This window comes from Aegilops tauschii, chromosome 2 (genome assembly GCF_002575655.3).
Source record: "Aegilops tauschii subsp. strangulata cultivar AL8/78 chromosome 2, Aet v6.0, whole genome shotgun sequence".
NCBI classification, from domain to species: domain Eukaryota; kingdom Viridiplantae; phylum Streptophyta; class Magnoliopsida; order Poales; family Poaceae; genus Aegilops; species Aegilops tauschii.
This window is the reverse complement of record NC_053036.3, coordinates 192,537,530-192,555,498: the sequence shown is the minus strand read 5'-3', so window position 1 is coordinate 192,555,498 and position 17,969 is coordinate 192,537,530. Positions and strand designations below refer to the sequence as shown.

The window sequence follows — 17,969 nt, the reverse complement described above, 5'->3', positions numbered from 1 at the left end:
CTTCGCAATGGTGCACAGTTAGGGTGAACACTTTCTTGAAATTATTATAAGGGATCATCCTACTTGCTACCGTCGTTCTAAGCAAATAAGATGCAAAAACATGATAAACATCACATGCAATCAAATAGTGACATGATATGGCCAATATCATCATGCTCCTTTGATCTCCATCTTCGGGGCACCAGGATCATCTTTGTCACCGGCATGACACCATGATCTCCATCATCATGATCTCCATCATTGTGTCTTCATGAAGTCGTCATGCCAACGATTACTTCTACTTCTATGGCTAACGCGTTTAGCAACAAAGTAAAGTAATTTACATGGCGTTATTCAATGACACGCAGGTCATGCAAAATAATAAAGACAACTCCTATGGCTCCTGCCGGTTGTCATACTCATCGACATGCAAGTCGTGATTCCTATTACAAGAATATGATCAATCTCATACATCACATATATCATTCATCACATCTTCTGGCCATATCACATCACATAGCACTTGCTGCAAAAACAAGTTAGACATCCTCTAATTGTTGTTGCAAGTTTTTACGTGGTTTGTAGGTTTCTAGCAAGAACGTTTCTTACCTACGTATGACCACAACGTGATTTGCCAATTTCTATTTACCCTTCATAAGGACCCTTTTCATCGAATCCGTTCCGACTAAAGTAGGAGAGACAGACACCCGCTAGCCACCTTATGCAACTAGTGCATGTCAGTCGGTGGAACCTGTCTCACGTAAGTGTACGTGTAAGGTCGGTCCGGGCCGCTTCATCCTACAATGCCGCCGAAACAAGAAAAGACTAGTAGCGGCAAGAAGAATTGGCAAACTCAACGCCCACAACTACTTTGTGTTCTACTCGTGCATAGTAACTACGCATAGACCTGGCTCATGATGCCACTGTTGGGAATCGTAGCATAATTTAAAATTTTCCTACGCTCACCAAGATGCATCTATGGAGTCTACTAGCAACGAGGGGAAAGGAGTGCATCTACATACCCTTGTAGATCGCGAGCGGAAGCGTTCCAATGAATGTGGATGACGGAGTCGTACTCGCCGTGATCCAAATCACCGATGACCGAGTGCCGAACGGACGGCACCTCCGCGTTCAACACACGTACGGTGCAGCAACGTCTCCTCCTTCTTGATCCAGCAAGGGGGAAGGAGAGGTTGATGGAGATCCAGCAGCATGACGGCGTGGTGGTGGATGTAGCGGGTCTCCGGCAGGGCTTCGCCAAGCTTCTGCGAGAGAGAGAGAGAGAGAGGTGTTGCAGGGGAGGAGGGAGGCGCCCAAGGCTGTAGGTTGCTGCCCTCCCTCCCCCCCCTTATATAGGCCCCTGGGGGGGTGCGCCGGCCCTGGGAGATGGGATCTCCAAGGGGGAGGGGGCGGCGGCCAAGGGGGGAAGGGGTTGCCTTGCCCCCCAAGGCAAGGGGGAAGCTCCCCCTAGGGTTCCCAACCCTAGGCGCATGGGGGAGGCCCAAGGGGGGCGCCCCAGCCCACTAAGGGCTGGTTCCCTTCCACTTTCAGCCCACGGGGCCCTCCGGGATAGGTGGCCCCACCCGGTGGACCCCCGGGACCCTTCCGGTGGTCCCGGTACAATACCGGTAACCCCCGAAACTTTCCCGGTGGCCGAAACTGGACTTCCTATATATAATTCTTCACCTCCGGACCATTCCGGAACCTCTCGTGACGTCCGGGATCTCATCCGGGACTCCGAACAACTTTCAGGTTTCCGCATACATATATCTCTACAACCCTAGCGTCACCGGACCTTAAGTGTGTAGACCCTACGGGTTCGGGAGACATGCAGACATGACCGAGACGCCTCTCCGGTCAATAACCAACAACGGGATCTGGATACCCATGTTGGCTCCCACATGCTCCACGATGATCTCATCGGATGAACCACGGTGTCGAGGATTCAATCAATCCGTATGCAATTCCCTTTGTCAATCGGTATGTTACTTGCCCGAGATTCGATCGTCGGTATCCCAATACCTTGTTCAATCTCGTTACCGGCAAGTCTCTTTACTCGTACCGCAATGCATGATCCCGTGACTAACGCCTTAGTCACATTGAGCTCATTATGATGATGCATTACCGAGTGGGTCCAGAGATACCTCTCCGTCACACGGAGTGACAAATCCCAGTCTCGATCCGTGCCAACCCAACAGACACTTTCGGAGATACCCGTAATGCACCTTTATAGTCACCCAGTTACGTTGTGACGTTTGGCACACCCAAAGCACTCCTACGGTATCCGGGAGTTGCACGATCTCATGGTCTAAGGAAAAGATACTTGACATTGGAAAAGCTCTAGCAAACGAAACTACACGATCTTTTATGCTATGCTTAGGATTGGGTCTTTTCCATCACATCATTCTCCTAATGATGTGATCCCGTTATCAATGACATCCAATGTCCATAGTCAGGAAACCATGACTATCTGTTAATCAACGAGCTAGTCAACTAGAGGCTTACTAGGGACACGTTGTGGTCTATGTATTCACACATGTATTACGATTTCCGGACAATACAATTATAGCATGAATAATAGACTATTATCATGAACAAAGAAATATAATAATAACCATTTATTATTGCCTCTAGGGCATATTTCCAACACCATTGTCACCACGAGTATTCAATTGCAAGACATATATCATGTGTTCTCAAATCCATAAAAGTATTCAATCCGATAACAACGAAATCACAAAGGGAAAAACTCAATTCATCACAACAAGATAGAGAGGGTAAAACACCATATGATCCGACTATATTAACAAAGCCCGCGATACATCAAGATCATGACATCTCAAGAACACGAGAGAGGGAGATTAAACACATAGCTACTGGTACAAACCCTCAGCCCCGAGGGTGGACTACTCCCTCCTCATCATGGTGGCCGCCGGGATGATGAAGATGGCCACCGGAGATGATTCCACCCTCCGGCAGGGTGCCGGAAAGGGTCTAGATTGGTTTTTGGTGGCTACAGAGCCTTGCGGCGGCGGAACTTCTGATCTAGGTTAACTTCGGATGGTTTCTCTATTTATAGGATTTTTGGGCGTCGGTTTCACGCGAAGATGGGCCTCGAGGTGAGCACAACCCACCGGGGCACGGGCAAGGGCCCAGGCGCGCCCCGGTGTCTTGTGCCGTACTCCTTCACCTTCTGGTCCTTCCATGAAGCTTCGGGGGTCTCTTTTGTTCCAAAAAATTTGTCAAAAAGTTTCAGCTCATTTGGAGAACTTTCATTTCTGCACAAAAAACAACACCAGGGTAGTTATGCTGAAAACATCGTCAGTCTGGGTTAGTTCCATGCAAATCATACCAAAACCATATAAATTTTTTTTAAACATGGCATGAATACTTCATAAATTATAGATACGTTGGAGACGTATCCGATCCTTATGTCAAAAGGCTTCAGCCAGAAAAGCTCGAACCCAAAGTGGACAAATGCGTCTTCATACGACGAAAGGAGACGATTGGGTATACCTTCTATCTCAGATCCGAGGGCAAAGTGTTTGTCGCTAAGAATGGGTCCTTTCTCGAGAAAGAGTTTCTCTCGAAAGAATTGAGTGGGAGGAAGATAGAACTTGATGAGGTTGTTGAACCTTCACTTCAACCAGAGAGTAGCACAACACAGAAAGATGTTTCTATGGCACCTATGTCAGTTGAAGAGGAAGCTAATGATAGTGATCATGAAGTTTCGGATCAAGTTACTATCGAACCTGTAGGTCGACAAGGATACATAATGCTCCTGAGTGGTACAGTAACCCTATCTTAGAGGTCATGTTGTTGGACAGCGATGATCCTATGAGCTATGGAGAAGCGATGGTAGGCCCGGATTCTGACAAATGGTTAGAGGCCATGAAATCCAAGATGGGATCCATGTATGAAAACAAAGTATGGACTTTGGAAGTATTACCTGAAGGGCGAAAGACCATTCAAAATAAATGGATCTTCAAGAAGAAGACGGACACGCACGGTAATTTCACCATCTATAAAGCTCGACTTGTGGCAAAGGGGTTTTCACAAGTTCAAGGAGTTGACTAGTCTCACCCGTAGCGATGCTTAAGTCCATCAGAATCATGTTGGCAATAGCTACATTTTTCGATTATGAAATCTGGCAGATGGATGTCAAAACATCGTTCCTTAACGGTCTCCTTAAGGAAGAGTTGTATATGATGCAACCGAAAGGTTTTGTCAATCCAGAGAATGCTGACAAAGTGTGCAAACTCCAATGATCCATTTATGGACTGGTGCAAGCATCTCGGAGTTGGAATCTTCGCTTTGATGAGGTGATCAAAGCGTTTGGGTTTATACAAGTTTTTGGAGAATCTTGTATTTACAAGAAATTGACTGGGAGCTCTGTAGCGTTTTATTATATGTGGATGACATATTGCTGATTGGAAACAATGTAGAACTTTTGGAAAACGTGAAGGCATATTTGAACAAGAGATTTTCAATGAAGGACCTAGGAGAAGCTGCTTTCATATTAGGCATCAAGATCTATAGAGATAGATCGAGACGCTTGATAGGACTTTCACAAAGCACATACCTTGACAAGGTTTTGAAGAAGTTCAAAATGGATCAATCCAAGAAGGGGTTCTTGCATGTCTTGCAAGATGTGGAGTTGATTAAGACTCAATGCCCAATGACTACAGAATATAGAGAAAAGATGAGTGTCATCCACTATGCTTCTGCCATAGGCTCTATCATGTATGCATGGTGTGCACAAAGCCAGATGTCAGCCTTGCCATAAGTATGGCCGGAAGGTTTCAAAGTGATCCAGGAGTGGAACACTGGGCGGCGGTCAAGAATATCCTTTAAGTACCTAAAAAGGACTAAGGAAATGGTTCTTGTTTATGGAGGTGATCAAGAGCTCATCGTAAAGGGTTATGTCGACGCAAGCTTTGACACTGATCCGGATGACTCTAAGTCTCAAACCGAATACATATATATTCTAAATGGGGGAGCTGTAAGCTAGTGCAGTTCCAAGCAAAGCGTGGTAGCTGATTCTACATGCTGCTACCTCTTGAGCATGCGTTGGTTTTCCCTTGAAGAGGAAAGGGTGATGCAGCAAAGTAGAGTAAGTATTTCCCTCAGTTTTTGAGAACCAAGGTATCAATCCAGTAGGAGACTACACGCAAGTGGCCTAGTACCTGCACAAACAAATAAGAACCTTGCAACCAACGCGATAAAGGGGTTGTCAATCCCTTCACGGCCACTTGCAAAAGTGAGATCTCATAAAGATAATAAGATAATTATTTTTGGTATTTTTGTGGTATAGACTGGAAAATAAAGATTGCAAAATAAATAGTAAACAAGAATTGTAGATTGGAAACTTATATGATGTAAAGTAGACCCGGGGGCCATAGGTTTCACTAGTGGCTTCTCTCAAGATAGCATGTATTACGGTGGGTGAACAAATTATTGCCGAGCAACTGATAGAAAAGCGCATAGTTATGATGATATCTAAGGCAATGATCATGAATATAGGCATCACGTCCGTGTCAAGTAGACCAAAACGATTCTGCATCTACTACTATGACTCCACACATCGACCGCTATCCAGCATGCATATAGAGTATTAAGTTCATAAGAGCGGAGTAACGCATTAGGCAAGATGACATGATGTATAGGGGTAAACTCAAGCAATATGATATAAATCCCATCTTTTTATCCTCGATGGCAACAATACAATACGTGCCTTGCTCCCCCTGCTGTCACTGGGAAAGGACACCGCAAGATTGAACCCAAAGCTAAGCACTTCTCCCATTGCAAGAAAGATCAATCTAGTAGGCCAAACTAAACCGATAATTCGAAGAGACTTGCAAAGATATCAAATCATGCATATAAGAATTCAGAGAAGAATCAAATAATAATCATAGATAATCAAGTTCATAAACCCACAATTCATCGGATTTCGGCAAACACACCGCAAAAAGAGTTACATTGAATAGATCTCCAAGAGAATCGAGGAGAACTTTGTATTGAGATCCAAAGAGAGAGAAGAAGCCATCTAGCTAATAACTATGGACCCGAAGGTCTGTGGTAAACTACTCACACATCATCGGAGAGGCCATGGTGTTGATGTAGAAGCCCTCCGTGATCGAATCCCCCTCCGGTGGAGCGCCGGAAAAGGCCCCAAGATGGGATCTCACGGGTACAGAAGGTTGCAGCGGTGGAAAAAGTGTTTCGTGGCTCTCCCCGAAGGTTTCAGGGTATAAGAGTATATATAGGCGAAAGAAGTAGGTCGGTGGAGCTGCGAGGGGCCCATGAGGGTGGGGGGCGCGCCCTCCTGCCTCGTGGCTTCCTCGCTGCTTCCTTGACGTCCACTCCAAGTCTCCTGGATTGCATTTGTTTCAAAAACGATCCTCGCGAAGGTTTCATTCCGTTTGGATTCTGTTTGATATTCCTTTTCTGCGAAACACTGAAATAGGCAAAAAAACAGCAATTTGCACTGGGCCTTCGGTTAATAGGTTAGTCCCAAAAGAATATAAAAAGGTATATTAAAGCCATTAAACATCCAAAACAGATATTATAATAGCATGGAACAATCAAAAATTATAGATACGTTGGAGACGTATCAAGCATCCCCAAGCTTAATTCCTGCTCGTCCTCGAGTAGGTAAATGACAAAAACAGATTTTTTGATGTGGAATGCTCCCTAACATAATTTTCAATGTAATTCTCTTTATTGTGGCATGAATGTTCAAGTTTAATATTGACATAAAAACAGTAATACTTCAAGCATACTCAAAATAACACAGCCAAAGAAAGCTTATCCCTACAAAATCATATAGTTTGGCCATGCTTCACTTTCGTTACACAAAATGCTCCCATCATGCATAACCCCGATGACAAGCCAAGCAATTGGTTCATACTTTTTAACACGCTTCAGCCTTTTCAACCCTTACGCAATACATGAGCGCAAGCCATGGATATAGCACTATAGGTGGAATAGCATATGATGATGGGGGTTATGTGAGAAGACAAAAAAAGGAGAAAGTCTCACATTGACGCGGCTAATCAACGGGCTATGGAGATGCCCATCAATTGATGTCAATGCGATGAGTAGGGATTGCCATGCAACAGATGCACTAGAGCTATAAGTGTATGAAAGCTCATCAAAAGAAACTAAGTGGGTGTGCATCCAACTTGCTTGCTCACGAAGACCTAGGGCATTTTCAGGAAGCCCGTCATTGGAATATACAAGCCAAGTTCTATAATGAAAAATTCCCACTAGTATATGAAAGTGACAAAATAAGAAACTCTCTATCATGAAGATCATGGTGCTATTTTGAAGCACTGGTGTGGAAAAAGGATAGTAACATTGTCCCTTCTCTCTTTTTCTCTCATTTTTTTCTTGGGCTTCTTTGGCCTCTTTTTTATTTGGGCTTCTTTGGCCTCTTTTTTTCGTAGTCTCCATCATTCTTTCCTCACATGGGACAATGCTCTAATAATGATGATCATCAAACTTTTATTTACTCATAACTCAATGTTACAACTCGATACTAGAACAAAAATATGACTCTATGTGAATGCCTCCAGCGGTGTACCGGATATGCGATGAATCAAGAGCGACATGTATGAAATAATTATGAAAGTGGCTTAGCCACAAATACGATGTCAACTACATGATCATGCAAAGCAATATGACAATGATGCAGCGTGTCATAATAAACGAAACGGTGGAAAGTTGCATGGTAATATATCTCAGAATGGCTATGGAAATGCCATAATAAGTAGGTATGGTGGCTGTTTTGAGGAAGATATAAGGAGGCTTATGTGTGGTAGAGCGTATCGTATCACGAGGTTTGGATGCACCGGCGAAGTTTGCACCAACTCTCAAGGTGAGAAAGGGCAATGCACGGTACCGTAGAGGCTAGCAAATTGCGGAAAGGTAAGAGTGCGTATGATCCATGGACTCACATTAGTCATAAAGAACTCATATACTTATTGCAAAAGTTTATTAGCCCTCGAAGCAAAGTACTACTACGCATGCCCCTAGAGGGATAGATTGGTAGGAAAAGACCATCGCTCGTCCCCGACCGCCACTCATAAGGAAAGCACTCAAAGAACACCCCATGCTTCAAATTTGTCACACAACATTTACCATATGTGCATGCTACGGGACTTGCCAACCTTAACACAAGTATTTATCAATTTCACAATTACCCAACTAGCATGACTCTAACATTACCACCTTTATATCTCAAAACCATTATCAAGTATCAAATTTATCATAGTATTTAATGCACTCTATATGAAAGTTTTTATTATACCCATCTTGGATGCCTATCATATTAGGACTAATTTTATAGCCAAAGCAAATTACCATGCTATTCTAAAAGACTCTCAAAATAATATAAGTGAAGCATGAGAGATCAATAATTTCTATAAAATAAAACCACCACCGTGCTCTAAAAAGGTATAAGTGAAGCACTAGAGCAAAATTATCTAGCTCAAAAGATATAAGTGAAGCACATAGAGTATTCTAATAAATTCTGATTCATGTGTGTCTCTCCCAAAAGGTGTGTCCAACAAGTATGATTGTGGTAAACTAAAAAGCAAAGACTCAAATCATACAAGACGCTCCAAGCAAAACACATATCATGTGGTGAATAAAAATATAGCCTCAAGTAAAGTTACCGATAGACGAAGACGAAAGAGGGGATGCCTTCCGGGGCATCCCGAAGCTTAGGCTTTTGGTTGTCCTTGAATTTTACCTTGGGGTGCCTTGGGCATCCCCAAGCTTAGGCTCTTTCCACATAATCCATCAAATCTTTACCCAAAAACTTGAAAACTTCACAACAGAAAATCTCATGAGCTCCGTTAGTATAAGAAAACAAATCACCACCATAAGGTACAGTAATGAAATCATTCTTTATTTATATTGGTGTTAAACCTAATGTATTCCAACTTCTCTATGGTTCATACCCCCCGATACTAGCCATAGATTCATCAAAATAAGCAAACAACACACGAAAAACATAATCTGTCAAAAACAGAACAGTCCATAGCAATCTGATTTGTTTGAATACTTATGGAACTCCAAAAATTAAAAAAAAGGACAATATGGATAATTTGTATATTGATTTACTCCAAAAAGAATTGGTATTTTATCACGTTCTTGTGAATTTAACAATTATTTTCGTGAGCGTAAAGTTTCTGTCTTTTTCAGCAAGATCAAACAACTATCACCCAAGAAGATCCTATTGGTTCTACTTGGCACAAACACTAATTAAAACATAAAAACACATGTAAACAGAGGCTAGATGAATTATTTATTACTAAATAGAAACAAAAAGCAAGAAACAATAAAATTGGGTTGCCTCCCAACAAGCGCTATCGTTTAACGCCCCTAGCTAGGCATAAAAACAAGAATAGATCTAGGTATTGCCATCTTTGGTGTTTATCTTTTAAATGGAGTTATGTTCGGATCCGGGAGGTTCCTTACGTTTCCCTTCATGCTCGGAGATCTTTAGATCTAGAGCATCCAACCGCTTATTGCAGAGTGTAATCAACATATTCATGCGGTTAAGATTTCCACCAACATTTTTAAGAGGTTCAATAAATTTTTTCAATTCGCATAATTTCTCTAAGATTTGGGTTCCTTCTTGCGTAAGGTGAAGTCCCTTTTGTGGGGGAAGTACTCCTGCTATCCCCTCTATAATTTCATAAGCAATACTAGGGTCAACTTCAATAAAGTTCCCTTTCGCGAAAAAATCAAGAACTTGTCTATGGAGTAAGGTAAGCCCAACATAAAAATTGCGAAGTAAAATCTTGAAATCTCCCTCTATGGTGCAACTACGATAAGATTCTACCATCCTATACCAAGCATCTTTTAAGTTTTCTCCTTGTCTTTGTTTGAAGTGGAGAACTTCAAAATCAGGAGTACTAACAGTGATAGAAGGACTAGCCATAACAGCAAAATAAACGATCTAACACACGGACACACAAGAAGCAAGCAAAAAGAGACGAACGAAAAAGGGCGAATAAAACGACAAAGGTGAAGTGGGGGAGAGGAAAACGAGAGGAAAATGGTAAATAATGTAATGCGAGGGATAAGAGTTTGTGATGGGTACTTGTTATGTCTTGAGTTGTGCATAGATCTGCCCGGCAACGGCGCCAGAAATCCTTCTTGCTACCTCTTGAGCATGTGTTGGTTTTCCCTTGAAGAGGAAAGGGTGATGCAGCAAAGTAGCGTAAGTATTTCCCTCAGTTTTTGAGAACCAAGGTATCAATCCAGTAGGAGACTACACGCAAGTCGCCTAGTACCTGCACAAACAAATAAGAACCTTGCAACCAACGCGATAAAGGGGTTGTCAATCCCTTCATGGCCACTTGCAAAAGTAAGATCTGATAAAGATAATAAGATAAATATTTTTGGTATTTTTGGGGTATAGATTGGAAAATAAAGATTGCAAAATAAATAGTAAACTGGAATTGTAGATTGGAAACTTATATGATGTAAAGTAGACCCGGGGCCCATAGGTTTCACTAGTGGCTTCTCTCAAGATAGCATGTATTACGGTGGGTGAACAAATTACTGCCAAGCAATTGATAGAAAAGCACATAGTTATGATGATATCTAAGGCAATGATCATGAATATAGGCATCACGTCCGTGTCAAGTAGACCGAAACAATTCTGCATCTACTACTATTACTCCACACATCGACCGTTATCCAACATGCATCTAGAGTATTAAGTTCATAAGAATGGAGTAACGCATTATGCAAGATGACATGATGTAGAGGGATAAACTCAAGCAATATGCCCCATCTTTTTATCCTTGATGGCAACAATACAATACGTGCCTTGTTGCCCTGCTGTCACTGGGAAAGGACACCGCAAGATTGAACCCAAAGCTAAGCACTTCTCCCATTGCAAGAAAGATCAATCTAGTAGGCCAAACTAAACCGATAATTCGAAGAGACTTGCAAAGATATCAAATCATGCATATAAGAATTCAGAGAAGAATCAAATAATATTCATAGATAATCAAGTTCATAAACCCACAATTCATCGGATCTCGGCAAACACACCGCAAAAAGAGTTACATCAAATAGATCTCCAAGAGAATCGAGGGAACTTTGTATTGAGATCCAAAGAGAGAGAAGAAGCCATCTAGCTAATAACTATGAACCCGAAGGTCTGTGGTAAACTACTCACACATCATCGGAGAGGCCATGGTGTTGATGTAGAAGCCCTCCGTGATCGAATCCCCATCCGGCGAAGCGCCGGAAAAGGCCCCAAGATGGGATCTCACGGGTACAAAAGGTTGCGGCGGTGGAAAAAGTGTTTCGGCTCTCCCGGAAGGTTTCAGGGTATAAGAGTATATATAGGCGAAAGAAGTAGGTCGGTGGAGCTGCGAGGGGCCCACGAGGGTGGGGGGCGCGCCCTCCTGCCTCATGGCTTCCTCGCTGCTTCCTTGACGTCCACTCCAAGTCTCCTGGATTGCATTTGTTCCAAAAACGATCCTCGCGAAGGTTTCATTCCGTTTGGATTCTGTTTGATATTCCTTTTCTGCGAAACACTGAAATAGGCAAAAAAAACAACAATTTGCACTGGGCCTTTGGTTAATAGGTTAGTCCCAAAAATAACATAAAAAGGTATATTAAAGCCTATTAAACATCCAAAACAGATAATATAATAGCATGGAAGAATAAAAAATTATAGATACGTTGGAGACGTATCACATGCGAAGCGGAGTGGATAGCTGCCTCGAGGCAGTGAAGGAAGGTGTCTGGATGAAGCAGTTCATGACAGATCTTGGAGTTGTGCCCAATGCACTAGACCCAATGACTCTATTCTGTGACAACAGTGGTGCCATTGATCTGGCCAAGGAACCAAGGTTTCACAAGAGGACCAGACACATAAAGTGACACTTCAATTTCATCCGCGATGCGGTCAAAGAGGAGGACATAAAAATTTGCAAAGTGCATACGGATCTGAATGTTGCAGATCCGTTGACTAAACCTCTTCCACGGGCAAAACATGATCAACACCAAACTGTGGGTGTTAGAATCATTACCATGTAATACTAGACTATTGACTCTAGTACAAGTGGTAGACTATTGTAAATATACCCTAGAGGCAATAATAAAGTGGTATTACTATATCTCCTTGTTCATGATAATCGTTTATTATCCATGCTATAATTGTACTCACTGGAAACTCAGATACATGTGTGGATACGTAGACAACAACATGTCCCTAGTGAGCCTCTACCGGACTAGCTCATTGATCAAAGATGGCTATGGTTTCCTAGCCATAGACATGAGTTGTCATTTGATAATGGGATCACATCATTAGGAGAATTATGTGATGCACAAGACCCAAACTATGAGCATAGCATTTGATCATATCAAGTTTATTGCTATAGTTTTTTGCATGTCAAGTATTTGTTCCCATGACCATGATATCATGCAACTCACTGACACTGGAGGAGTACCTTGTGTGTATCAAACGTCGCAACGTAACTGGGTGACTATAAAGGTGCTCTACGGGTATATCCGAGGGCGTCTGTTGAGTTGGCATGGATCAAGACTGGGATTTGTCACTTCGTATGATGGAGAGTTATCTCAGGGCCCACTCGGTAATACAACATGACAATGAGCTTGCAAGTAATGTGACTAAAGAGTTGGCCACATGATCTTGTATTATGGAATGAGTAAAGAGACTTGTCGATAACGAGATTGAACTAGGTATGGAGATACCGACGATCGAATCTCGGGCAAGTAACATACCGATGGACAAAGGGAACTGCATACAGGATTAGCTGAATCCTTGGCATCGAGGTTCGACCTATAAAGATCTTCGTAGAATATGTAGGAACCAATATGGACATCTAGGTCCCGCTATTGGCTATTGACCATAGAGGTGTCTCGGTCATGTCTGCATAGTTCTCGAACCCGCAGGGTCTACACACTTAACGTTTGGTAATGATCTAAGTATAGTTGAGTTATTGTGTTGGTGTCCGAAGGTTTTTCGGAGTCCTGGATGAGATCCCGGACATGACGAGGAACTCTGGAATGGCCCGAAGGTGAAGATTGATATATAGGATGAAGGGATCCGAATTTCGGAAGTGTTTTGGAAGGTACCGGGTTTCGTCGGAGGACCGAAAAGCGTTTCGAGGGGATTGGCAAGTGTTGGGGGGCTCATGGGCCAAGGGAAAGGGGGGCACACCAGCTCACAAGGGGATGGGCGCCACCAAAACCCCATCCCACTCGACCAAGGGGTGCGGGAGCCCACCTAGGCCGGCGCCCCACTTGGCTTGGGGGCCAAGCCACCCTACTATGGTTTCCCTAGGGGTGCCCCATCTGTGGTGGCCCCCGCCCCCTAGGGGAAACCCTAGGGCGCCCACCCTCCTCCCCCTATATATAGAGGTGGAGAGGGAGGGCAGCCGCACCCATGATGCCATGGTGCTGCCCTTCCTCTCCCTCGTAGCTCCTCTCCTTCTCCTCTAGGCTTGGTGAAGCCCTGCTGAGATTGCTCCACCATCACCGTCGCTACGCCGTCGTGCTACCGGAGAACTCGAGCTACCACTTCACCATCGCTCGCTGGATCGAGGAGGTGAAGGCGTCATCAAGACGTACGTGTGTTGAACGCGGAGGTGCCGTCCGTTCGGCACTTGATCGGGAGTTCATGGACGGATCGTGATTGGATCGCAAAGACGTTCGACTACATCACACGTATTTCTTACCACTTTGGCTTAGTGATCTACAAGGGTATGTAGATCCAATCTCTCCTCTCATAGATGTTCATCTCCTAGATTTATCTTGGTGAGCGTAGGAAGTTTTTTGTTTCCCATGCAACGTTCCCCAACATCAACAATATGTTATCCACACATACTTATCGGAAATGCTATAGAGCTCCCACTCACTTTCTTGTAAATACAAGTTTCTTCATAAACTTCGTATAAACCCAAAAACTTTGATCACCTCATCAAAGCGTATATTCCAACTCCGAGATGCTTGCACCAGTCCATAGATGGATCGCTGGAGCTTGCATACCTTTTTAGCATCCTTAGGATCCACAAAACCTTTGGGTTGCATCATATACAACTTTTCCTTAAGGAAAGCGGTTTTCACATCCATCCGCGAGATTTCATTAATAAAAAATGTAGCAATTGCTAACATAATTCTAAGAGACTTAACCATCGGTACGGGTGAGAAAGTCTCATCGTAGTCAACTCCTTGAACTTGTCGAAAACCCTTTGCGGTGAGTCAAGCTTTATAGACAGTGACATTACCATCAGCGTCTGTCTTCTTCTTAAAGATTCATTTGTTCTCGATGGCCTATCGGTCATCAGGTAAGTCTATCAAAGTCCACACTTGGTTCTCATACATGGATCCTATCTCGGATTTCATGGCCTCTAGCCATTTGTCGGAATCCGGGCCCATCATCGCTTCCTCATAGTTTGTAGGCTCATCATTGTATAACATCATGACAGGATTACCGTACCACTCAGGGCAGTACGTGTCCTTATCGACCTACAAGGTTCGGTACTGACTCGATCCGAAGTTTCATGATCATCATCTTTAGATTCCTCTTCAGTTGGTGTACGCATCATAGGAACACCTTTATGCGATGCGCTACTTTCAGATTCAAGTGAAGGTTCGATAACCTCATCAAATTCTATCTTTCTCTCACTCACTTCTTTCGAGAGAAAACTTTTTCTCTGTAAAAGGATCAATTCTTGACAACAAAGATTTGCCTTCAGATTTGTGATATAAGGTATTCTATGAAGATGCACTTCTCCTCTTTGGATTTGAGCTTATCACGCATAAGTATCGCATCCCAAAACTTTAAGAAACGTCAACATAGGTTTATTGCCAAACCATATTTCATACGGTGTCGTCTCAATGGATTTAGATGGTGCCCTAATTAAAGTGAATGTAATTGTCTCTAATGCATAACCCCAAAATTATAGTGGCAAATCTTCACCTCGACCGGAGGCACAAAGAGTTGCCCCTCAACCTACTGCACATACTGAAAATATTTATTATTAGATTCTTTCGGGTATAATAGAGAAACGACTAGCTAATTTTTATGTAGGAGATGGAACAATACATCCCGACATGCACTTAATCTACGTGGATGAAATTTGTGGATTGTTTAAGTTTGCAGGTTTATTCAACGATGGAGTTATGAAAAAGATTTTCCCTTTATCTTCGGAGGTAAAGACATTGACATGGTATATCCTTGAACATGCGATTGAAACCGATTGAAATTGAAATTTCACCAGAAGTTTTATCCTATGAATTGTTTCATCGTGACCGGAATTATCTCCCCTCTTATAAAAACCGAGTTGGTGATGATGGTGTGCCTGCCATCTTGCAATATAGACCGTCCGATCTATATCTGACGGATAGAAAACAAACTATGGCAATTTTGCAAAAAGATACCTGCACCTCTCTCCACATTTGTAGATAAGGCCTTCCCTCGTTCATCTTTATCTCCCATAACCTCATTGTTGAGCAATTAAAAAAGGAAGCCTCTGGAACAATTTGGCATGGTGGCCGCTGCCGGCGTCGTCCATCCCCACGCCTCCGCTCAGTCCGACCACCAATCACCACCACGCCCCACTCGTCCCTACCTTATCTCTCCTCTTTCTTGAGATATCATTAGTTTTTACACATGAAATTACTCCCGCATAGGTTAATCACGACAGATGTTTTGTAAAAAAAAATGCATCTTGATGTTTGTGCAATGCACGGGCATCTTGCTAGTATGTATAATTTTTGGCCTCATGAAGAAAAAATATCTTTCAAGCTTGTGGGAGGCTTAAGTACATGATGTACAAATGCCCAATCATAAGCTCTCAAGAGAAATTATCATACATAATTTTTATACTCGGTTTTCTCATAATGATCGATCCATGCTTGATTCTTTTTATACAGGTTATTTTACGAATAAAACTATTAAATTCAAATGAGGTCTTATGAAAATAATTAAACACAACTCTGAATATTAAAAAATCGACAAAGGTAAAACCAGGTATAAACTTGAGTTTCGTGTTAAATCTTCATACTTCTACTCCATAGCATTTTGTTTGAATAAGCTGGACTTGTAGTAGCCCTTGCCCTGCTTAATGAAACCTCGGCAATTTAAAGATGTCGAGGTTTTGAGGTTTCATTGTGCATTATCTTGAAAAAAAAGGTCTTATTGTCCATTCCGTAGCATTAATACACAGACATATGCATGTGGTTACAAAAGTACACACTCCTACTCCATAGGTCAGGAGTTACATTATTGTTTTTTTAAGGCAAAGTTACATTATTGGTGGACCAAGCACGCATCTTTACTGGAGAAGAAATAACACCGACAAGTGGGCCATATAGAAAATTAAAACACGTGACCACTCCGTCGATTCCCATAGAGACCTGGACTCCCGCGGAAAGTCCAAAACGAAAACCTTCCCCGCCCCATATGCCCCCGCCCTCCCGCCGCTTCCGGATCCGAACCCTCGCGGCTCCGGCCCTCGCATCCACCGTCCAATCTCGCGCATCCGACGGCCCAAACCAGCGATCCGCGTGATCGCCGTCCATTGGCTGTCGCCCCGTCCCCACCCTCCTATATATTCTCCCCCGCGCTGAGCGAAACCTCCCACCTGCGTCTCTCTCGCCTCCACCGCCTCCTGTCCCCTCGCGCGTTCCGCCTCCCAGTTGCGGCTCCGGTTGTTCCCCTCCTCCTCGGTTGCTGAGATGGCCGGTCGTGGGAAGGCAATCGGCGCCGGCGCGGCCAAGAAGGCGACGTCAAGGAGCTCCAAGGCTGGGCTGCAGTTCCCCGTGGGAAGGATCGCCAGGTTCCTCAAGGCCGGCAAGTACGCCGAGCGCGTCGGAGCCGGCGCCCCCGTCTACCTCGCTGCCGTCCTTGAGTACCTCGCCGCTGAGGTGCGTTTCTCGCAGATCTCATCCTTGCCCCTGTTCTCGCGGTATTCTATTCCTTGATCCGGTTCCGTCGCGGGATCCGACAAATCGGGCTATTCTTAGATCTGTTTAGAACCGTGCCGTATGTTAATAGCAATGCGTCGAAATCCAAGTAATTTTTTGTCCAAATTCGTCAAGATAAGGTTTCTTGGGTGCGGAATCGATGTGCTTTCCTATGTATCCATTGCATTGGTTGCTGCTTGTTCTAATCTGGTCGTCCTTCCCCTTTGATCCAGGTCCTGGAGCTGGCCGGAAACGCCGCCAGGGACAACAAGAAGACACGTATCGTGCCCCGCCACATCCAGCTCGCCGTGCGCAATGACGAGGAGCTGACCAAGTTGCTCGGCGGCGCCACCATCGCCAGCGGCGGTGTGATGCCCAACATCCACCAGCACCTCCTCCCCAAGAAGGCCTCTTCCTCCAAGGCGTCCACCGTCGATGACGACGACAACTGAGGCCCTGACCTTTCCCTCGCTGCCACCGCCCGCACCTTGGAATACATTTGCATCACAAAGACGAGTTTCTTGTTTCGTAGGATTTAGTGTCTTCGTTTTCAGGAGAGTCCTGGATGGCTTGGTATTAGGAGAATTTCTAGTTGGTGGTCGGATTAGTTGCTTTCATCCCATGGCTGTGAATATGGCAAACAAATTTTCGGGTGTTTAAACTCAGATGTAAGGCTGCTTGATCTTATCCGGTTTCCATGGTTGAAGAAATTGAAAGGAACTCAACTTTAAGCTTATTACCAATTTTGTCGCTCCTTGTTCTAATTGTACCTGTTATTTGTTTTGCCTGAAGGATCCATAGGAGTATTTAATAAAAACTATCACATTAGGGGTTACTGTCTCATAGAACTATCACTTTCAAAAAAGTGACCTATAACCATCATTTATCACTTTCAAAAAAGTGACCTATAACTATCATTTTTTAATTTTATGACTAAAAACTACCACTTTTGAAAAATGATCCGTTATTTAAACACGTTTATGACATGCAAGACCCACCCATCAGGGCTGATGTGGTGGCAA

At 43.6% G+C, this 17,969-nt stretch overlaps 1 protein-coding gene across 1 annotated transcript; it reads left to right on the top strand.

Annotated features, from left to right (window-relative positions):
- Positions 1–16,605: 16,605 nt before the first annotated feature.
- On the top strand, positions 16,606–17,683 carry LOC109783379 (histone H2A.4). The gene is made up of 2 exons (XM_020341986.3): positions 16,606–16,908; positions 17,181–17,683. The coding sequence occupies exons 1-2, from the start codon at positions 16,720–16,722 to the stop codon at positions 17,397–17,399; spliced, it is 408 nt and encodes a 135-aa protein (XP_020197575.1). The 5' UTR covers positions 16,606–16,719; the 3' UTR covers positions 17,400–17,683.
- Positions 17,684–17,969: the final 286 nt, after the last annotated feature.

Excerpts from the sequence above, each read along its gene's own strand:
- LOC109783379 (XM_020341986.3), top strand. The coding sequence starts at position 16,720 with ATGGCCGGTCGTGGGAAGGCAATCGGCGCCGGCGCGGCCAAGAAGGCG. Across the intron at positions 16,909-17,180 it reads TTGAGTACCTCGCCGCTGAG|GTCCTGGAGCTGGCCGGAAA; the intron begins GTGCGTTTCTCG and ends CCTTTGATCCAG.